At 37.2% G+C, this 23,851-nt stretch overlaps 1 protein-coding gene across 1 annotated transcript; it reads right to left on the bottom strand.

Moving 5' to 3' along the window:
• Window positions 1-1,848: 1,848 nt before the first annotated feature.
• On the bottom strand, window positions 1,849-19,847 carry EXO1 (exonuclease 1; the record flags this gene model as incomplete). Its single annotated transcript, XM_084283415.1, has 13 exons — window positions 1,849-1,990; window positions 3,155-3,348; window positions 7,239-7,343; window positions 7,809-8,256; window positions 9,483-9,735; window positions 10,748-10,964; window positions 12,685-12,781; window positions 13,550-13,737; window positions 15,350-15,562; window positions 15,799-15,936; window positions 16,711-16,834; window positions 17,689-17,808; window positions 19,687-19,847. The coding sequence occupies 13 exons, from the start codon at window positions 19,845-19,847 to the stop codon at window positions 1,849-1,851; spliced, it is 2,400 nt and encodes a 799-aa protein (XP_084139541.1).
• Between the last annotated feature and the right edge of the window lie 4,004 nt (window positions 19,848-23,851).

Raw genomic sequence — 23,851 nt, 5'->3', positions numbered from 1 at the left:
TTGTTTTATTTCCTCTTATTTTCTCTTCAAAGAAGCTAGAGCAGAACAATTGAGGCACTTTCAATAAATGAACTGCAAAAACAGGTAGGACTGTACTAGCAGATAAGTTTAAAACAGTATTGTTCTCACATGTAGATTTCATGGCGGATATCCTATATTCCCTTAGAAGTACCTGTCCTTGACACTGGTCGTTTATTTCTTCTGATGATCAACTAACACAGGAACATGTGGCTCTGAGTGAAGGCCATAGTCAACAGGCAAGAATAAACCATCTGAAGTAACCTTACTATTCCCACACTGATAAATAAGCAATGGAAAACAACCAATTATTTTTACATTTTCCCTTCAAAAGAAGTATTTATCATTATGAACATATTTGTAGCAACACAAAAATTAATTCTTGCCAACAGTTCTAATGGCTGGGAACAGAAACCTTTATTGTTAGCCTCTATTCATCAAATCATCTGAGATGTAAACACAATGTTAAAAAACTGTCTTTCAGGAGCAGGGATTTTTTAGTGGTACATGTGAGAAGCTGCTTTATAGCATCATTGTTTCAATTCCTTGTAGACCATGCCTTCTACACATATGTAGAAATAAAATGACCCATTTGCACAAAGGTACACAAAACCTAGTTATGAAAGCAGCTTCTTTAGTCCCTTTAATTTTATGGATGCAAGTTTTCTTAAACAGTAAAAAAAAAAAAAAAGTAGGCAGTATAAAAAAACTCAACAACTGTCTTACATAGGCCAATCTCAAACTTTTTGCAAAAAAAAAAAAAAAAGGCTCAAAGATAGAGAATAAAGTATTTATGTCAGGAATGGATATCATACATTTCATATTCTTTTGTACCTTCATCTGCTTCAGAGAAAGATATTCCTATTTCCTAAAAGGATAACAGAAACAAACAAGAAAACTTTTAGATATATCTTTGAACAGACTCATATCCTGATTTTTAAAAGGTAAAAATCTGAAAAGCCATCACATGCTTTCACGAGTAGTTAGTCATCCAAAACAAGAACCCTCCTGGTTTCTTTCTCTTCAGCTACTCAGATGTCAAAGACTGAAGCTGAGTGTTTTGAGGACAATATTCATTTGTAAGCCTCAGCCCTTGAGGACTAATATTTTCCTATGTTCTTGGACAAGAAAACATGGAAAGAGTAGGTGAAACAGAGGAACATTAACTTTTTTCAGAAATCATTCCATTGATGGTAATATTTAGGTACAAAAATATAAACATTTTTATAAATGTGATGTCCCCTTTCTGCAGTTCAAGCTATTCCCACCCAAAACATGTCTGTCTGTATCATATGGTAAGTACAGAACGCTAATCATTAAGAGAACAAATCTTACCTTACAGCGAAAGAAACATTATCTGAGTACCAGAAGCATAGTGATGACAGTGAATACTGAACTGTAGTTTTACTCCTGTCTTGGAGACAAAGTAGGTTCAAGAGAGAAGGAGGGGGCGAGAAAATGATCATCCTAAAATGATCTTAAAAATTAAGACAAACATTTTCTGCTGTTTTCTGCAAAGGCAAAGCCATAACTGTTGTAGGAAGTTGTATCATATCTATGTGATTTACATCAAATGCTCAGAAGTGGCTGAAAATAATTTGGACAAAAGTTTAGCATTAAGCTTTGAACACGAGAACAGAGATACTGAAGGCTTTATTCCAGTCTGTATAAAACTGTACGTTTCAACTTGCTTTTATAAAAAGAGATGACAAATCAAGTCAGACTAAAATATACAGTTGAGTTTCAAACTATCTTATTGATATTGACAAGATCCAGAAGATAAATTTTGACAATGATTAAAAATGAATTCTACTGTGCATAGCATACAATTCATTCGAATATAGCTCTCTGAGCATGACTATATTCAGGATGATTAAAGATTTCTTCTTCTGCTTCTGGAGTGAGCTGGATATTATCTTTGATTGGAGACAATGGATCTGACTTTTTACAAGAAGGAAGTTTTTCATAATCTCTGTGCAAAAAAAAAAAAAAAAAAGACAAAACAAAACCCAGTAATGTTAGGACATTATATGTTTCTAACTATACACCTGTGAGAACATTTGGGTTGATTCAAAACAAGACCCCTCACCCAACTATCCACTGATCCACAAGTAAGACCAGAACAAAAGTCTATGATAGAAAGTTTTAGGTCCAATTTCACTGCTGCTGAACAACTTCACTGAAAGTTATTTAAATGGTTTCAGATATCCTATAAATGAAATTATAATTACTAGCTTTGCATTTGAAGTACAGTATGCATAACCCAGAGTAGAATATGGTACATGTTTCATTAACAACTAGTCTTCTGAAGAACTGTAGTATCTTATGTATCCTGTGAATCTTGAGGTAAGGACAAAACATTTTAGTGTCCCACATGATATTTGCCATCAAAAAATATATTTGTCCTGAGACATAAGGCTAATTTCAAAACAACAACAAAAAAAAAAAAAGCAAAAAAAAAGAAAAGCAAAAAAAGCCAAAAAAAATCAGATCTAAGTAAGTCCTGGCAGCAGGGAAAATATTTTGAGAAACAACAAAAAAAAAATATCTCCTAAAAGCTAATAAACAGCTATTTTAATTACATAAAATTAAGTAAAAAGTAAAAAATACACGTATCTTAATTTTATCCAGAAGAACTCCATCAATTCACTATCATGTTGAAGGCAGAACAGAACTGACAATCAACCATCCCAAAATGTGAGAGGCATACGAAGTTAAATAATAACAACCTTGCTTTCAATCAAGTCTGACAGTTTTTAATGCAGCTTTTGCATCTAGGCTAAGTCTTTCAGTGTTTGATGTCAAACCTAATAGCAATATCTTTCATATAAAGTTATGCTACACTATCTGCACTACCTCAATAAATGGATTTTAGTCAGGAGTTCTTGCTGGTTAGAAAAAATAAATTAGAAGTAAAGAGCATATTTACCAGAAATCATACTTCATGGTTATATTGAATAATAAGTGAATTGGCTCAGGAAATTAAGAACTATATGTAGAAGATATCTATCTTAAGCTGTTAACTTTACTGAATCATTTGGAGCAAACATGTATAAAGTCTGCTTTGAAATTTTTTCCTTTGGAAAAAATTCTAAGAAGTTCACAGGCTGCTAACTAAAGGGTTAAAGCAACTTACCTTTTAAACTGGAAGTTTTTCCATAGTTCACTAATGGTGGCTTGCAGTCCCAGCTTATTTTCAGCATCACAGTGATTTCTCTTCTGCACAGGGGACAGTTTTTTTCTTAATCCACTTACTTTAGCTGGTATCAGTGGCTTGAGCTTTGTCACAATACGTGACCCTACTGAACTGGATTTGTGTAAACCAGGAACCTGTGAGATTTTTAATATTAAGTTATAAATGGTTAAAATGAAAACCTATCATTTCTGTATCAGAAAAATAGATACTTACAATCAGAAAAATAGAAGAGTTTTACATTGCATTGAGATGATGCAATCTGATTAGCCCCAACAACATATATTTACATAGCTTCTCTAACTGAAAATGATTTGTGCCACAGAGATAATACAGCTCTAAGAACTGGCAAAACAGCATCTGTAGGTCTGTGAATTTTAAGGAGTTGCGAAAGCACATTTATTTGAAATGCTGTTTTTAAGGTCTACTGAATATTTTTTCCACGAGAACACAACAAAAAAACTTTTCAAGTCCGCCTTCAGAATTTTAAGAGAAGCCATCCTCTGGTATTACTCTGAAAAGTATCAGTACCCCAAGGATTATTATACCTCCAGTCGGACATTTTTCTGTACCTGGAATTCAAAGCAGTTGTGCTTGGCTAGAACACACATCTCAAAGGAAACCAGTCAGAAGTTTGAAGACCTCAACTAAAGCAAAATGCATTGCTTCAGTAGATAATTTATTCTAGAGATCGTATATCCTTTTTATTAGAAATGCATACCTAGTTTTCAATTCTCTTATCAGTTTTCAAGCACCAAATCTGTTTCTTGCTATTTATAAGCACATAACTGATTTTGACAAGACCTAATTCCTGCATGTTAGTTTAATTTTTTACATCTAGTGCTTTCATCCCCAACCACATTTACTTGTAGCCCTGTCAAATGCTACTCTCACTCTTTCCCATACTAATAAGTTACTTTTTCTCCTCTTCTGCAGTTTCATTCACAAAGAGTAATGAGTTTATTTTAACAATAAAAGAAATACACTTCAGTGTGATCAGCTGGACTTTTTCCTACTTTTGTGTACGACATTTAATAAGGTAAAGATAACAAAGATGGTATTTCACTTCTTCCTATTTGTGCTATAAATACATGTGTATATATAACAATAATTCAATGAATGTAATACGCTCCTAGAAAAAGTTAAAGCTTCCTTTGCCAAACAAGTTCATAAATGGCCATTTAATATTATTTATCATTTTTTGTCTTAAATATTCTTGTAGTTTTCCTCAGTTTTGGGGGAAGTAGCTAATTTGAAGCACCAGAACAACATTTTACTGTCTGATCCATTCTACTACCTAATTGTAAAACACCTACGCCTCAAAAGTACTAGCTTCAAAGCAATCACTCACTTCCAGCCTGTTATTTTGTGTTTGTCATGATGATCAAATTAATTATTAAAATATAATAAAACAGCTGCAGAGGAAACTGAATGTCCATAGTTTTAAAAATTTCTTATCATACATAAAGTTGGCTACATAGTATTAGCATTTAGGACACATACATTTTAACTGACACCAATAATTTTCCCATTTGGACATTAAGAATGAAACATTTTGCTCTAAATTAATCAATATCTCTTTTGCTGGACCATCTAAAGAAGACAGGCACAGCTCTGCCTACCTCAGGTGCTTCTGTCAGAAAATGTAAATGCTTGTATGAGGGGAAGCTATTGACCAACTTTTATTTTATTTTTAATACAGATGTTAGAAATCTTCAAAGATCCCGTATGCCAGTTCTTTCCAAAATCACATTGCATTTTGTCCCATCCTATCACCACACACTTTCTATACAGTTGTCTGTTAATTGAAGTGATGTTATTTTTACCTGAATAAACTATGCAGATCTTGGAATTCCAAACAGAATTTGAAATATATTTAAAATACATACTAAGAAGTTAGGAGAGTACTGGAAAGAATAGAAATAGATCCTAAAAACCATGCTTAATCTTTTGCTGTTTATCACCCCAGCTATTTCACAAAATGCGTACGCTCTCCCGTAATACTTCCTTTCTATGGTTCTGAAGCACAGGCATGTAAGTTAAATTAATCAAACCCAAAGGAGGCAGAGCTGCATGTTCAGTACCCATTAAAAAACTTTAAACCAGATTAGATTGTTTTCTTTTTGTCAATATTAGCCTCTTTTTTGAGGTCACAATAACTTATGGGGCAATAATGAGCAGTAAAAAACATGGCTGGAATGTTTCACAGAAATGACTACAAAGGTCCTAGAGAACTCATTATTTTATAGGCATTGATTAGAGAAAAGTTTGTTAGCTTTAATGTTAGAAAAGAGAGGCTAGGCGTTTCACATTCTAGATTGGAACCAGAGTAAAAGCTGACAGCTTCCCCATATCACCTCCCTCAATTATTAGATTTCACTACAGATCAGCCATGTTATTTAAATAATTCTGATTTTGGTGATCTATGTTTTAAGTGATCATCCACTTCTTTGCTAAATCCAGAACTATTTCCTTCATTACTTTCTTGTGTACTTAGTACCAGTGAAGATTTTCCTTGTTTTACACTACTAAAAAAAAAAAAAAAAAAAAAAAGTGAGGCAGAAGTGGTGCTCCTCATCTCCATCCTATGCCTTCAATTCTGGCTACTTGTTCCAGTGGTCTCAGTGGTGCTACAACTCACAAGAGCTTGTGAGTACAGGTGAGCTGAAGTTCCACAATTAACCTTTTGGTTGTTGTTATCAAATGACATTTCAGTCAGGTAATTTTTCCAATCCAGCTGATTTTAAGTATTATTGCTAGCATATAAAGGTAGCAGAGAGAATTCATGGCCAAGAGGCCTGGTTTAAAATAACCTTACTGTCATGATGGATTTTCAGCTGATTTATATTGCCTGAAGAGCTCCAAGCATCCTGAAAATATGCTTAGATTACATTTACATTACCTAAGTACCTTCATACCATGTATCACCCAATATTTAATATGTTCCTTCTCTTAATATACCTTTAATGCAAGAAATGACTATTTAAGCAAAACAGATTAAACACATTAAAAGCAAAGTCATACAACTTCCAGTCTCAGGATGATTTTATTTCATTGCTTAATCTTGCTGAAGAGAAGCAGGCAAAGTGTTATTCTAATGAAACAGCATCAGTTTTATAAATAGGTGTTTCAGAATGGAGAATATGAAGATGTAAGTCACAACTTAACACCAATTAATAAAGTAACCACAAGGTGCCACTATTGCATAAAACAGTACTCTTGCGAAAAGCTCGTGATTTTTAATCTATGAGAAAGAAGCTAATAGGGGTATACTTAAAAGGATGTGTCTTCTTTTGATTTAAGAATCTTTTGGCCAATTCTAAGACAACGTCTAAGGAACTAGAACACTCTCACATATTGAGGTTTTAGAAGTTTTGTAATCTAGATAGATGGGTAAAGCCCTTACAAATGCCGTGAAGACAGGGAACACAAATTCATTGTTAGGCATTTAAGCAACCCCAGAGAAATAATGTTAAGGGTGCCCAACAAGAAACTTAACTAAAGCATTGACTGGGAAGGAAAGTATAGACTCAATGTGAAAGGAGAGTCAAGTGTTAAACAATGGCTATAACTAAAACAACTAAACAAGAATGCTTCATTAAAACCTTTCCAGTTTTTTAAATTTAGGCATGCTTTTTCTAGCCAAAGAACAGGAGACTGCTGAAGCAGTAGATTCATCCATATAGTCAAATAGGATTATCTTATGTCTATCTGAACGTGACTGCAATTTGCATCATAAAACTTAAATATTTAGCATGTCAGAGGAAAACTATTAAGATTTTTTCTTTATCTTGGCTACTTAATTTATGCTGAAGAGTTTAAAACCCCCAAAGTTGCAACCACATTAGTCACAGGGGGCCTGGTTATATTTCATCTCAGCTCTGATACAGATGAGTAAAAAAGCAATTTTCTTTTGCTAACAGGCACATTGTTAAATATTCATTCTAGAATTTTTAGCGAAAGACCTAGCAAGAGACTACTTCTACTGAACATTGAAAATCAATGGTAAAATTAAAGGAATTCTTACCTTGATCTTTGCTACCATATTCCTTCTGTCAGTTTGAACAGCAGAAGTTACTGGAGGCCTCTGAGTACCTCGATTATTAGCCAGTTTTGAAGTAGAGCCAAATTCCTTCAAAAAAGAGAGTCATTTGACTTTAAAACACCTTTTTACATTGTGCATGTTTTTATATCCACACATCTATAAATTATAATGCATGTTTTCAGCAATTCTAAGAACTTATACAAAACCCTGAGCATATTTTTAGTAAGAAACACTATGCTGACACACAAGCTGAGAGCACTTCTTAAACAATTACAAAAACAGAATACAAGCATGCCAACCACTGCAATGTTACACAATGGAGAGACTAAATACAAACGTAAAGAACAGACAGACTTGATTTAAGCTAGTAAGTCAATCTATACTATGCGAGTATAATAAAACGCTGAAGAGTTGTGTGACCAGGAGTTACATAATTTGCAGAGTATCAGTTAAAGAGAACTTCACAGCCTAATTTCTTTCTTAATGAAAAGTAAAAGCAAATGCTAAGAAGTCTTGTTTTCTTACTTCTGTTTCTGAATTGCTGTTACATGATTGTGGCGTCTTTGGAGACTCCAAGTTACATTCTGATGGCTCACAAGACCCTTGAGACTGCAAGGAACAGTTCAGTTCTGTTAAGGGGGAGGATTCTTCATCAGATTCACACACCACCCCACTCTCTGCTTGTACTCCATTAATGTCATCTGCCTGAGATGCCACGCAGTTGCTTTTCTGTTGGTCAAAATGCTGTGAAGATACAATATGAGATACACCAGGATTTCCTGAATTATTTCCAAGGCTACTGAACCACCGGAAGCAACTTCTCTGTGTTTCCCCAGGAAGCAATGAGGTAGTCCTTGTTTTTTCAATTCCTAAAAGCAGAGAAGTATCTTCAGCTACAGGTTTTGCCTCCAGTTTCTTGCAATCCCCCTCAACATCTTGAATTTGATCACTGTCATCCTTTGCTCTACAATCAAGCTCATCTGCTTCGTTGCAGAAAAACCTAAGGAGGAAAAAAAAAGTTAAATATACAGGTGAAGGCAACAAAGAAGGAAGTCACTGCAAAAAGAGTATTTCGTCTCTAAAAATCCAACAGTTACTTCTACACATCCATTGGATTTTTGAATTGCACTTGCAGACAAGATTATTTTGACCATGGGCAAGTCACTATGGTCTTAATCTTCTAGTCCTTCCTGACAGCACTTAAAAGACAACAGTAAAGTCATTCTGTCAATTTATGTTTCACTAGAAAAGTCATCTGTAAATGCATCGTTCGTTGACTAAAGATACTAACTAGTAAGTCCTTCATCGGAAAGACAAAGACCTAGGAATCCTACAAAATTTAAGGGTAGCTTTATAACAACTAATAAATATAAGTAGTGATGAAGCTACAGTGCTTCTTATTGAGGAATCCCGATTTATTTATTTATTTATTTTTTAAAACAAACTGAGCATTTATTTGGAGAAAAAGCTACCACCACTGACAATTCTTAATCTTTGATGTAATGTAACAAATCTCTGAGCTCAGGAGGGTGCAAGTTAGAAAATGTCAGTATAAGATTATTTTACCAAGTTAGACATCTTTGAAACATTGAAATCTTTAGATTATTTATGGTACAAATCACAGTAAGACAGAATTGTGATAATCATTTATAAAAACAATTCAAGTAGTTGTAGTCAAACACAACCAACCAAAAACCACAGAAACACAAAGTTCCTCTTCTCAAAGTGCTTGTGCAGAAATAAGGAGCATTATCTGAATGGGACTGGGTAAAAAGAGTTGTCAGACAGTATGACCAGGTATGGCTTTGAAACAAACAATCAAAAAACAACGTAAAGATGTCAATACACAAGTAGCTGCCTGATTATGTGGCACAAAGAGGCGGCACTTCTTATTAAAAAATATAGTTATCACATGACCCATAATAGTACTGCCAATTCCTAGCTCCTAGCTAACTGATATTCAGAAATTAGACTGTATTGAATCGCTTCACAGCCTTCATTACGACAGTAAAAAAGTTGACATTATGTATCTATTTATGATATCTTTACTTATATATCTCACATACTTCATGTCTAGCACAAGGACTTCTCCATCTCAGCTCAAGGCTACAAGTGCAGAAAAAAAATGAAGTACTGTTTTTCTCTTTTTCAGTTCTCAAGTTATTTCAACAACCAGGATATCAAATAGTATCTTGATACTTATTGAAATACATGATGCAAGCATACCTGCTTCTTGTTCCTGGAACAACTATAGCATCCCTCTGCTTGTTTTTCCTTTGCAGAAAGGAAGCAAATGTATTTCGAACTCTGGGCAGTGAGTTAGAGTTTTCTTTAGTGGCGGAATTCCCTGAAGAATCACTGCTTTGTATTGCAGAGACATTATTTTGTGGCTGAGCATTTTCATCATTTCCCTTGAATTTTTTTGCTTTTGAAAATGAATACTGGTTCAACAGATCTCCATCTGAGAGTTCTTCCAAATCTAAAGACAATTTAAGAATCACTGTAGAAGCTTGTTCTAGAATAGTTATGAAAAGGCTGAACAGACTGAACATCACATTATTTAACCTCACAACCCTATTCTTAACAATACAGTTCAGAAGTCTTTAAACACAGTTGTTTTCTAGTATATAGGCTTAAAGTAACTTTTAAAAAGGTAGATGGAGCAAAGGCATAACAGCTGAGACTAAAAAGAGTGCACATTATAATTCAACTTTAAGCTTCCTTTAAGAATACTGAGCTAAAAGTATGTAGCTATTGAACCATTGATAAACAATGGAATAGAAAAGTACCAGGAGTAACAAAGGAAAAGAAGAAACCCTAGTAACATCAGAAAGAAGGATGCAGACGAGAAAACACTTGAGAAGAGAAAGAAGGAAAGAAAAAAGAAATAAGAGAAAGAAAATACTCAACCTATCAAGTGAAGTACAATGGAAGCAGAGAGCTCTTTCTATAAATAGCCAACAAATTATTTCAGCCCATATAACTTAAGTGTCCATATAACTTGTCTTTCGTATACAAAAGACAAGATAGCACAGATCTACAACTTCAGAAAACTGGAGCAAAAGGTACCAAGGCAAAGGAACTAGGCAGCACAGTGTTAGAAGAGTACAGAAAACTAAGTTTTCTATGCAGCTAAATCTCATCTCTATGAAAGATAACCATTTTCATTTCTTTGCATACTATTAAAAGATATAAATTAAACCCAAAATAGCTAAGAAATTGAGCAAATTGTATTAAAAATAATTGCAGTTGAGGACAAAATTGTATAACAAGTCAGAGCAAAAATAAACTGCTACAGAAAGTTTGCTGCCAAACTGGATTGTTACTTAGGCTTTCATATTATTTTTTTCAGTCTTGCAGATCGTTAAAAACAGAACACAAACAACAGAAGTTAAAAGTTTTATACCTCCTATTCTATAGGAGATATAGAATATACCTATAGAATCCTTTCTTCTCTACTACATTCTATTATTTATTAAATAAAAACATACCACTTCTTCGCCTTTTTGCTAAGAGCTCTTTGCTTGGAAGTTTTAACCCTTTGATACTGATTTTCTTCTCAGTGCCTTTGGTTGTTGATTTCTCAGGTAAATGAGTTGTATGAAGAACAGTATCTGTACTAGGGTCAAGCTTGTAGTCTCTGCTCCAAATGGTATTTATATGATTAGCATGTCTGTCATTCCAGTCACGACTTCTCTGCTGTATAGGCTACAAAAAAAATTGTAAGTCAGACATAGGCTTATAAATTTGCCTTCTAAGTAAGACTTCCTGATTTGGCGTAAGGGCATTTTGACATTTGCACAACCATTGCTGACATGGCTACTCTACACAAACATTTTCTCTTGTTCCCACATTTCTTACATTTTTTTTTTCCCCTCTGTGCTGCCATGAATTCTTTATTCCTATATGGCACAAGTGACTTACTGTTCTTCTCAAAGTTAGAGGTTTACCTCTATTCTAAAAGAATAATTTTAGAAAATACTATCCTCGTGATAATATATACTTGAAAGAAATATGCACCCCTAATCACTTTGAGATTTTTCTTTTTCAATTAGTTACTTCTGTAAACAGGATGAAGGATTTACTAAAACTGTCTGAAAGTAAAACAAACATAGTCAAATGCCTTAAAGAGTATGAATTTACTTGTACAGAGAATGAGATCTAAGAATTTTGTAAGCCACTGGTCACCTGATTTATGGTCATCTTCTCTGGATGCCCCAATACAAACATTTAGCTAATTTAATTGAGATTAAGTCTTCTACTGTAAATGAATACAGTCAAGACAGAAGATTAAACAAAAATCCCAAGTCTCACATACTTCAAAGTTCTCCATTAACAGCTTCCCATGCCCTGGATTTTTTTTTATTACTATTATTTTTAAGGTAAGAATAGAAGGATGTAGGCAGTTATTCAAAGATTTCAAGGTATTTTATTGTTCCTATTGTTGTTCATACTTTGTTTACTAATATGTACATTAAGGAGGTTTAGAAATCACTTAATTGTGCAAAGGTGCAGTCCAGGCTGCACAATTATTTACTTAAACTTTCTCATCTTGGATGAGAATAAAGTATTACATGACAAGAATCCATTCAGGATTATTCTGCACATAACCAAATCATTTCTGTTGACCACTTACTTTCCTAGATATTTAAGGTGCTCAAGTGCCATTTAGGTCAGAATATTTATCTGCCTACTTTTTTCACAAACTGCAGAGACTTTAAAGCAAAATGAAGAACTACACAAAACTAGGATAAGAACACGATGGCAACATTTGCCATTGTCAAAATAAGCAGAGTGACCCAAGAACTAACAATTAAAGGAATAGAGTCAGAAAATAATTAAAAAGCATGTGTTATCAGAACAGCAATCACTCAAAAAACAATGGCTGTTAAGGCCACGCCCTTTTATTTACATTTTTCAGCATCTTTTAGATGATATACTAAGAGACTTTACTGGTTATAACTATTGAAAATATAAAATTTCAGTTTTCAGGTGGCATACGATCAGTTCACTTTGTGAGAGTTTGCAAAACTGCCAGAATGCATCAGCATCTGGCATTATCTTGTGGTCTCTTTTACAACTAGATGAATTGTAAAGCCAACAGTAACTGCTGTTGTTAACTGTTTTCAGTAAATACTATTAAGAGGTTTTTGAAGATGCTGAAAAGGTTTGTAGGCTAGGTGTCACTTCAAAGAGACTTCTGCATCTGCAAATATGAATATGCTACTCATAATCTGAAATTAAAAGAGTGAAACTTTTATGTTGGGTTGTTCTTTGAATCATACTTAGTACGTTTGTTGAAAAATACAGTTTCTGTCAGAATATCCGTAACTGCCAAGTCAGTTCATTCAACTGTATTTTTCCATGAACGTTCACTTTCAAACTCATGTCATTATCTTAGTATATAGCTTTAGAACAAAGGTTTTACCTGTGCAGTATCAGGGTTATAGTTATCGATGCGTTCCATTGTATCAATATCAATATTGCCGATGGCAATTTGAAAAGCAGTAGTATCACCAAAGTGTCTGTCCCCATTGCATTAAAGGAAAATATCTGAGTATCACAATAAGTTTCAAGAAGTGTAGCATTAAAGTCAGAACAGCTGCTTTCAATTTTGTGTTAAAGAATTGATAGAATGTTATCCACAAGCATTATTACTACTAGCCTACTTAATCTGATGCAACAGCAATCATAATAGATCTGTAGTGCTTGGCAAACCTGTAAAGTTGAAAGGAAAGCCTTCAATCATTAACAGAAAAGTTGCCATCTTTCTTCTTAGCCTCTGGAAACACCAGAGATTAATCAGCTTGAAAAACATACAACTAGTAGTTACTTAAATGGTCTTCTTTCTTCATTTTCCATGAGGACATTTCTGACACAAGTAGTGAAATGCTACTTGCTTTGTAGGAAGACTCTGGTCAAACAGTGAACGCATAGATTAGGCACTTACAGCAAGAATTAGAGTGGCAGAGGTAACATACAACATAGGCACAAACTAAAAACAGTCATGAAGAATTTAAACCACTGAAACATAACCTGTGTTTAAGAAATTGCGGTCTACATCTTAAAAAAAGACAGCTTCCACTTAAAATGATAGGTCATTTCTTAATATTCAATTACTATGTTTAAAAAAAATATAAAAAAAAAGACCAGAGCAAAAGAGAAGGAAAAACAACCTTTATAAGACTGCATGCAGATTTTAGCCAATAACAGAGGTGCAATGGAAGAAAATGTAAGACACCACAACTGTTCCCACCTATTTTGCCCCCACTATTTCATTACAGAAAGGATACCGTCCTGCATAAATTAGTGTTTCTGGATCAATATCATCAGCATATGCATTCAGAGGAACTAATTTTCTATTGACAGGATCAAAAACTAACTGATAAAGGAATGTATTATTGGCACGTGTAAAGCCCTGTATGTATTCTTCTGATACGGTTATATTCATCTTCAAGTAATGCCCCATTTTCTTAATAACCTGTCCAAAAAAAAAACAAAACCAAAAAACAAAATCTGCTTAACTGCTGCATTTAAACAAATACAATTCCAAAGGTATCTTTAAAAATATTATTCCAAGACCTTCAGAGTCTTAAAGAGAATTTCAGTTTTAGCACATAATAGAAGCATTATATGAAGACAAATACAGTCCTCAAGAAACTCAACATCCACAAAAAGGTAATTACACTTCAATTACTAGATATCTTTGCTTGCCCTTACATGTATGATGTGTTCTGTAGCAAAAAAACAACTTAAACTAGATAGGGGATGAGAAGAGGGGTAAGGGGGAAGTCTTGTACATTGTAAACAACTTAAAGTGGCAAAACAGTCACAGAAATAACACAACCCAAGTAATAAAGTCCTCTGGTCCAATAAATAAATATGAAATCTGAATAAGAATGCAAAGTGTCTCCTTAAGGTATATTTGTTAAAATTAATGGATATCCAATTTTGTAATTTATATTACCAGAAACTGAAAGCAGTATGTGGATGCTTTTAGTGTATGAAAAAGATGAATTAGTCACATTTTTCCCGTTACTGGCCATAAAAATACAGATTTATTCAGTAGTCCCTCCTATACATTGTTACTGAACCACACTACAGTAAGTTCCTAATAATTCACTGACTACTGCATTTTTCTATTCCATAAAAGGCAGATTATATTGTTTCGAAGATCAATTCTGTCATACTGCCAAAGACAAGAATCTTTTATTCTCCCCAGATAAAAAAAAAAGTTGTATTGGGTCATGTATTCTAAATACAGGCCATTTACTAATCTTAGTAAGAGATACCAGTTCTGATGGGCACTGTTGGACTACCTTGCATCTTTTGACTTTCCAAAAACACTGCTGGGAAATAGCAGTGAGGAGTCATGTAACAATTTACTAGGTGAAAAGCTTTTCAAGTGAAATACTGCCATTGTGCTCACAAAAAAGCAAAAGTACATTAGCTTAAACAAAATTATTGGAATGGGAAGATTTCAGTTTCTTTTCTACTTCCACAGTTACTTGGATGTATGTTCTACATTACAAAACATTTTAGAACTAAAAACATGCAAGAGAAAAAACACTGAAGCATACATGTAACTTAAGATGATAATGCAGAAAGTTAGACTGCATACTAAGTAATTTTTGGATTAGATTTACCTGCGTCAAGGACAGGCAAGTAAAGTACTTTTCTTAACAGCTCAAACTATTCTCCATTACTGTCTACACAGAAGTTATTCCCACTCTTAGCATCCGTAATTCTTAATATTAGAATTGCTTTCATTACATACATTGAAGGAAAAAAAATATCTTATTTTGCACTATACTATTTTTGATATACTAGAAAGACATTATGGAAAAAATGTCTGTGTCAAGATATAGATAAGTAAACACAAGAAGTAAATAAAATAAAATTCACTGTCCTATCCCTCCTCCAGAGGGATAAGAGGGTACTTTAGGTACTGGAAGGCCATGTTCTTCTCAAAACAGAGAAAGCCAAGAACCGCACATTTTCAATTCCGTGTTAACACCAGAAACATGGATACAGACTCCCCAACATAGAACGCTAAACACAATACCCAACACAGAGTGCTAAAGCAAGATTACCTTTATAATATCTGGATTGTTAGCAAGTTTTAGCAACTTGCATGCTTTAACTAACCCAATTCCATGGATTGATGGCAGGTAGTCACAACCAGAAAGAATACACATGTAGCGGAATTTCTCTTCTGTGAAAACGTTTCCAAGCTGCTTGCAGTTTCCTAATCGAGCTTGATCTATCTCTAGTCCATTTCCAAACTTGTCAATTTTCAAAAACACCTGGAAATTAAGAGGAAGTGGAAAACAATGATTTTCACCTGTATAAGATCATTGTTCCATTTGTACATATGCTAGTTTGTCGCACTTGATGGAAATAACAGAGGTGAGTGCTATTCTTCTCTCTTCAGTTGCCCTGAAATATTGTAACGGAGTAAAGTCAAACACATTTAGCAACTTTGAACTCTGCTTTTAACATATCAGTGAGAGATAAGGGCTCTTAAAGTTTTCTTCCTTACCTTTTTACATCCAAAAGCTAAAAGATCAGAATCTTCTGTAATTATGGCTTGAACCAAGCCAGCCTTATTAAGATAAGCCAACTGAGCATCAGCTTCATAAGGAGCCACAATACAATCAACTCCATGGGTTCGTGCAGCCTGTACATAAACAGGAAACATACAAGCATTTAACAGCTATTTTCAGCAATCACCTTATACATCTGGAAACAAAAGAACTCCTACTTCAAAGAACCGAAACACTGATTTTTATTTTCTAATCACTCCTTACGTCCTTCACCAATTAAAGGCCAATTTTCCACATTTAAAACTCAAGTTTCAAGGAGTTCAGATCTATACAGACTGATCTACAAAAACACCCTTTCCTGCATTTGTCTGTAACACTGACCATACTGACCACAGCTGCAAGCTTCAAACTCATACACATTATAGTTTGGACAAAGAGAACAGCAGTAAACAAGTGTAATATTTTTATAAAGATTCCATGACTGCAGTAGAAGTGTAGCAAAGAGTGACTGAAAAGGCTTTTAAGCATCCAAAAACTTATCCATAGCCTAGTTTCAGGAACTATCCTGAGGTGGGTATTTAAGGAGTCTCATATCTTTCATGGCATAAAGAAAATTCTAGATGCTATGAAAGTCAGTTTATGGCTTTAAGAGTTGTATTTTAATTGACAAGTCACTACTATTTACAAAACTGGGCATGATAAACCTGAAGCAAAAGTTAAATTTAACTACACCTAGCATAACCCAGTGTATGCAGTACAGTTACAGAACAAGAGACAGGAGGTGTGGGGAATATCTTTCTTGCCCATGGAGATGAAGTAGTGGTGTAGCCATACATAGCAGAGTAAGACATCCTACTAATTGGATAGATTTTTTTCAACTGTTGATTGCAGCAGCATCAGCAACTTACTTTAATGACTTCATGAGCCATAGCATGAGTAACATTTACACTGCGTGCAAAACATTCCCTAGCTTCTGAAAGTTTCCCTTCCCGCAACAACTGCTTCCCCTTCAGAAGACCAGCTTGACGCTTCCTGAAAGATAAATAAAAATATCCACCAACATCTGATTATTTTCATATAGAAGAACAGTTATTATAGAGGACTAAGAGATACTGTTGGGAAATGGGGAAAAATTGTTTCACAGCTGAGCACTTCCCTAGTCTATTCTACTGTGTAACATTTGAAGAGTAACTGCAAGTCACTGTATCACAAAAAATGCTTAGATTGGCACGTTGAAATACATAGTGAGAAAACAGTGACAACTCAGATCAGCAATGAAAAGGAAGAGTTGCACCCATACTTGGGATACAATAAAAAATCTTTGGAGTATGTCAGATACTCACTGGTTTGGAGGAGGGAAGGCATTATTTATTTTGTTTCAAACACTGGAAATTGTTTGCTCCACACTGAAGGAAACATATGCCCAGAAGAACTGATAAGTAAAATTCTCACAGCTTCAGTGAGATGTCCACATATATACGGACAATCCTGAATCCAAATTGGAAACCAGTTTATCTGATGATTTGCAGACAATGAGGAAGATGGTATCGATTTTAGGTAAAATTGTATCAGGAATAAATATTTTTGACCAGAGAGATCATAGGAGTGGATTCAACTGAAAGCTTTTAACGCATTACAGGAAGTAATGCTCAGAGATTTGCTTCCTTCCTCTATAAAAGTGCTTTCATTTATGAAGTGCATTTCTATTTTTGGAATAAAACCTCTAAGAAGAGGCTTGTATGATTTTAAATGTAAATTAAGTGAAGTAACGCTATATTGCAGAAAAGTTTACCAAAGATTACTACCTACCAAGTCTGAAGTTTCTCCAGCTATGAAAATGAACGGTACTGTTAAACATGCTACTTTACTCGCAAATCAATACTTACTCTCGTCGCGCCTTTTCCACTTCCTTTTTAGAAGGTATGGTGCATCCATCAAATACCAAAATTGGTTTAATTCCAAATGAGAGAAGCATATCAACAAGTTTCATACAGAAAGCTACATAACTGTATCAACAACAAGAGAAGAAAAATAAACTTTATTTTTCAAAGATTTTAATTGGAAACATATTTCCCTAGCACCGCATGAAGAATAAGAACACACAAATGCTTTAAGAAATTCGTGCTTCATCTCCCAGCTCAAAACCGGGCTAACTGCTGCTGTTGTGGAAAATACCATAAGAACTCAAGCAGCATTCAATTCAATTTTGCTACAGTAGGATGCACACTACCAAAGTTTGCAAGTTTCAACACGGATCATCTTTTCAGTTTGAGCAATGGGCAGGCAAACAGTCAGCAGATGAGCACAGTACGTTGTCTTTCCCTGAAGTCTTTTGAAAGGCACAGTAAATTAACTTCTGTGGAGTGGAAAAGCGACAAGGTATGAAACCTCTCTTCATGGAACTATCTGCTTCTTGCTCAGATGGTGGATACGTACTATGGACAGAAAAAATCTGTACAAAATTGTTTCATCAGTAACTAAAGTCAATAGCAGCTGTAAGCAATAAGTGCATTACAAACTACGATGATCAGTGAAAAGGTTTTTCATGATCAGTGAAAAAGTTTTACACGTTTCTTTCAAGGACAGAGTTTAAAACAGCAACAGCAGCCTTTCTACCACTAAGGGGGAAGGGAGGGGAAGAAATGGGACACAGGAGCATTTATTCTGAGAATACAAGCATGGAAAAAGCTGGATTTAGAGCTACAAAACAAACCCAAAAATAATAATGATTTTTTAAAAGACAAAGGTGAATAGGCTTGTAGCTATATAACAACTCAATTCAGATGAAATTTAAAGCACGGAAGGGATTTTCACACTACTGTTAAAGTGCCAATCCAAGATCAGTGATCACAGGCACATGGAAAAATATATATTTTTAATTAAATACATTTAGTTATGTTCAATCATTCCATGGTTTTCTACAATTATAACTTTTTTTTTCCTGCCTGCCAATTTATTTTAACTGAACTATATTACCCTCAGAACTCCAAGGGATTTCCACTATCTTCAAATGCAGGTAGCAGAGTTGTATGAAAATCTACAATTCTTCTAATCAACAGATGTAAGAATTAAAGATTTGAATCAATTTGTGAACTATCAACTCTCTCATCTCCAACCAGACATTTAATAAAAATCTCATAGATAAAACCTAGTCCAGACTAACTAGTGTTGTTTTATTTCTGAATAGACAAAAGATTTGTTTTTTTTTTTTTTCCCCATCTAAAACTCAGTTTTCCAAAGAGATGGCAAAAACACATGCAAATCTGACCCAGGCTCCAAAGCTGGACTTGAATCATGGCCACGATTTTTATTTATTTCCTTTCTTAAAGGTATGGTAATATAAGTGAAAATTGTAAGTGAAAATGTGAAATTCACATTACGGTAGAAGAGCTACTGATACTAAAAATATTATATGTTAAGCAAAAAAACTAAAAATCAGTGCAGGATACTTTATTTGGAGCACAACACGCCTATCTGAACGCCTTGGTATTGTTACAAGGTTTCATCACACAGCAGCATTTATAGTCACTTTGTTCAAATAAGGTTCCTGGCAATAGCACTGTATTTGAGACATGATTTACATCTACAGAACCTCAGAGCGATTAGGTTTTTGGGACGTGCTTAGGGGGCGCATACGACCCAAAAACTTCGCTTATTTGCGTTTATATCTTAAAATATTTTAGCTTATACTCCCCCACCCAGTATTTACTGGGATATTTATTCCGCCCAGCTGAAGCTGAAAAGCTACGTACTTACAGCCAGCATTTCCACTTCCAAAAATCGCTACTGGGAGCGGGAACCCAGAACCCACAGCAGCTTCACCTCAAGGTAACGCGCCTCTCGCCTGTATAACGGCCACGCGCGAGGCGTTAACAGCCACTTACTGATCCGTCGGCTCCCCCTTGGCCAGCTTCTCGGCGCAGGCATAGGCGCCTTTGTGCAGCCAGCAGTAGGTGTCCACGGCCACCGCCTGCCCCCGGTACTTCTTCACGTGCGCGGGCTCGGCGGCCTCCTTCAGGAACTGCAGCAAGCCCTGGATGCCCATGGCGCTGCCCACGCCGGGCCGGGGAAACCCGAAGCGTTCGCGGGGCCCCCAGCCCCACCGAGCCCGATGCCCCCCAAAGACCCGGGCGGCGGCCCCGGCTCCCTGAGAGGGGGCGAAACGGCCCCAACCGCCGCCGGCCCCGCGCGCCGCGGCCTCGCTGCGGGGGGAAAGGGGAGGCCCCGACACTACCCGCGCGGCGGCCGTACGGGGCTTTCAAGCAGCGCGCGCTCAGCCCTTCGCCCCGCCCTCCCCGCGGCGGACTACAGCCCCCGGCATGCCCCGCGAGGCGACGGGGTGGCCGCCATTTGGAGGCGGGGGTCGGGAACGGACCTTGTTATGGGGCTGCGGGGTGGGAGTGGGGGTGCGGTGGCTGCAGCGGTCCGTAACGCTGCTTGTCTGCGCCTGGAGAAAAGTATGGGCAACGTCCCGCAAACGTCGGGCCGTTCAGCGTTTGTTCTTTTTATCCCGGCTGTCTGGTCACAGGTTTACCCTGGGATGTAGAAATTTTTTTCTGGTAGTGAGAAGTTAAAATAAAAATTAAAACATGCAGAAAAACCAACTTAAGTGTAATGTATCTGTGTCCGTTGCCTCCTTAAAAAGCCCAGATGTAAGGAACCTAAACACTAAAAAAGCTAAAAACTTACGGAGATCTGAACAGAGCTGAATAAGGCACTGAGGTGTGGTAACAGTCAGGCCTGTGCTATTGCTGTAAGCGGTATTCTAAGGGAGCCACGAGGTGCCGGTCATGCTGAAGAACCGCTTCTGCCAGTGCTCCTCACAGCGATTACTGCAGGTCAGCTCAATTACAGCAGAGGAGCCGTGACCTGCAGTTGAAGGCAGCATACGCGTAACAGCAAACGTGAAAATTACAAACACCAAGTATACTGGAGCTGAAAGGTGGCACAGTTTGCAGAGTGCAACCAGGACTTAGCCCTGCAGCTAACCCAGTGAAGGTGGGGAGAGAGTGGAAGTAGGTCACTGACTACAAGGGGAGAGGCTAGGGACAGACGTTACTGCAGCAAAACCCTGGGGTTACTGTAAGAATCAGTGCTTAAAGTTAGAAATTTAAATCTGTCTATGCATGCTACTATAATTGCTTTAATTAAAAACAAAACCTGGAACATCCATATTCCATACTGAAATTTGAAGTGGTTCACAGAGGAATTTTACAATAGTCAAACTATACAAATAGAAAAGGCAAGAAAGCAACATTTTTATTTCAGAGATCTAGTTAATGTTTAGGGACATCTCAGGCATGGGATTGACTTCCTGTTTAAACATCTGCTACAATTCACCTGCAGTATCTCATTCTGCCTATTTGACATATTAAACGCAGTCAACTGTAGTTTGATAACCAACGTGTGGTCTGTACGTGCCACAGACTAGGACTACAAGGCACTCTACAGTGCCAGCCTTAAATTCTCCCTATTGGCAACACACGTGCTGGAACCTAAAAGTCTCAGACTGATTTTATTAATGATTTTTCCTATCTTCAGGAAATACGTCTTCGTATGTTTTCTAATGAGAGCAAGTGCAGTCTAGAAACAGTAAAGAATGGGGAGAGGATTAGAACCAAAGAAAGACTATGCACACAATAATGAATTATGCAAATTTTATCTGCACTCTTAAGAAAACCTTCATGTATTGAGTTAGTACTCATAAAATGGAAACAAATACAGGAGTGTGTGCATGTTTCCAGCTGCATGCAATGAGATCACTCAGCCGCAAGACTTGCCAACACTCTAGAAAGTAGCACTGCATTGAAATAGAGTCTTTTTTTACTTGATTTTCTGTTTTTTTTTTTTTTTTTTTTTTTTTTTTTTTTTTCATTATGTTTAACTACTTTATTAAGCTGCTCTTAGTATTGGTCTCTGGAGCTGGTGATTAAATCCTGGTTAGAGGATGTCTGCACATGGAAAGCATTTGAAAAATCATGATATTGTCTTGGTACAAAGGAAAATATCAAGAGAAATTAAATGCAGTACTTTGCCTGAAATTTCACAGAATTTTACTGTTTGGTCCACCTGTAGTTACAAACAGGAAATTAAATATTTCTATATTTCTATGTTGAGGGATTTTTGAAACAGCAAAAAATCCCATGGCTTGCTGTAACTGAGCAAACCAAGCTACCAGGGCAACTATGAGAAGTTCCCATGACAGTGTTCCCACATCGCCCAATTGAGGAATTCAGGAAAATATTGTTACCAGTAGCTGGCTTCAAGGACTAGGTCTATGTGACTGCTAATCACAAGGGGGTTGTTTTCTTGCAGGTGGGGTTGTTTTCTTGTAGTTGTTTGTCTGAGTGCTTTTGACCAATAATCTTGTGTGAAACACTGTCCGCCCCTGTTAAGTTCACTATAAAAGTTAGGCTATTCGGGCAATAAAATGAAGCTTGCTGATCACTCATATTGAGTGTCCCTGTCTTCCTTCCGTCGACAACAAATGGCGCCCCGAACAGGGACACCGCTGGCGGTGAACCTGCGAGCCACGGTTGGACGGAATATGAGAAGGAAACCGGTCCTGCAACGCAGCCCAGGAGGTGACAGGGACGTAAACGCGGAATCCCTGCACCCGCAGCTCGGAAGGTGAAAGGGACGAAAACGCGGAATCCCCGCATCCGGGAGCACCTATACAGGGTCCCGCCGGCCACGCGTCGCCGAAGTCTTGCAAAGGCTGCAACAGCGCTGACATAAATAAAGGTATGGAGAGACAAGCGGCGTATGATTTGCTCAAGTGCTTTTTGGAAAAGCGGAGCACGCAGGGTATAGACTGCAAAAAGGAATCGCGGAGAGACGCGGAAAAAGGAATCGCGGAAAACGCGGGAAATTGAAGTAATCGCGGTGCGATGCGGGACATCCGAGATCGAGTTGCTACGGGAGACCAGAGGCATCAGTGGACAACGGAAGCCGACACTCACCGTGAGGCGAGTCGGCACAGAGCAGAGGGGCGGAGATCAGGACCCTGCAGCCTGTCTGACGTAACCATGGAAGCAGCGGCGGCTGTGCTGCTTCTCTCTGGCATTCTTTTTATAAGAAGTTTATCTTGCAATGCAAAAAAGACTATTCGTCCCCAGATCGGTGTTATAACTATGTTTCTGGATAAGATTCCATGGGGTTGCCACATTCTACGGATTACTAATGACGACTTAGCTCTATTGCGGGGCAGAAGTGCAGAGACGCAGATTACACTGCCAAATGCCCACCGGCAGGCTCTTTCACAAACCGCTTCTAAGGTTGCAGCCGGCACTGCCTGCAGCCGTATAGCAGACGTTACACTCTCTTTCCTAACTAGTAATCATGTGTCTCATCCATTTGTGGTGAATGGTCAGTGGCAAAAAGAAAAGGGGCGACAAAGACAGAAACGGTACCAGGAGGATGCCACTGACACTAACAGCACGGGTAATAGGAGTAGTATAAGTGACACAGGTGTGGGGCGGCGGCGGGCGCTGCCGCGCTGCGGGGCACTCTGCCTGCTGCTCGCCCTCACTGGCCTGTGCACTGCTGCCGACGGTGCTAGAGCAAAATGTGAAGACTGCTCAGATGGCAGTGATGAGAGTGCTTGTGTGAAGAAGACGTGTGCTGAATCTGACTTTGTGTGCAACAGTGGTCAGTGTGTGCCAAACAGATGGCAGTGTGATGGGGATCCGGACTGTGAAAATGGGTCTGATGAGAGTGCTGAGCTGTGTCATATGAGAACAGTGTCATGGAAATGTGATGGTGAAAAAGACTGTGACAGTGGAGAAGATGAAGAGAATTGTGGCAATGTGACTTGTAGTGCAGCAGAGTTCACATGCAGTAGTGGGCAATGTATTTCCAAAAGTTCTGTCTGCAGTGGTCAAGGTGACTGCTCCGACCAGTCGGATGAATCTTTGGAGCAGTGTGGCCGCCAGCCTGCACCTCCGGTGAAGTGTTCTGTGAGTGAGGTGCAGTGCGGCTCAGGTGAATGTATCTACAAGAAGTGGCGATGTGACAGAGATCCTTATTGCAAGGATGGAAGTGATGAAA

The sequence above is a fragment of the Netta rufina genome (assembly GCF_964035555.1).
Source record: "Netta rufina genome assembly, chromosome: 3".
Lineage (NCBI taxonomy): Eukaryota > Metazoa > Chordata > Aves > Anseriformes > Anatidae > Netta > Netta rufina.
This window is presented reverse-complemented; position numbering and strand designations above follow the sequence as displayed.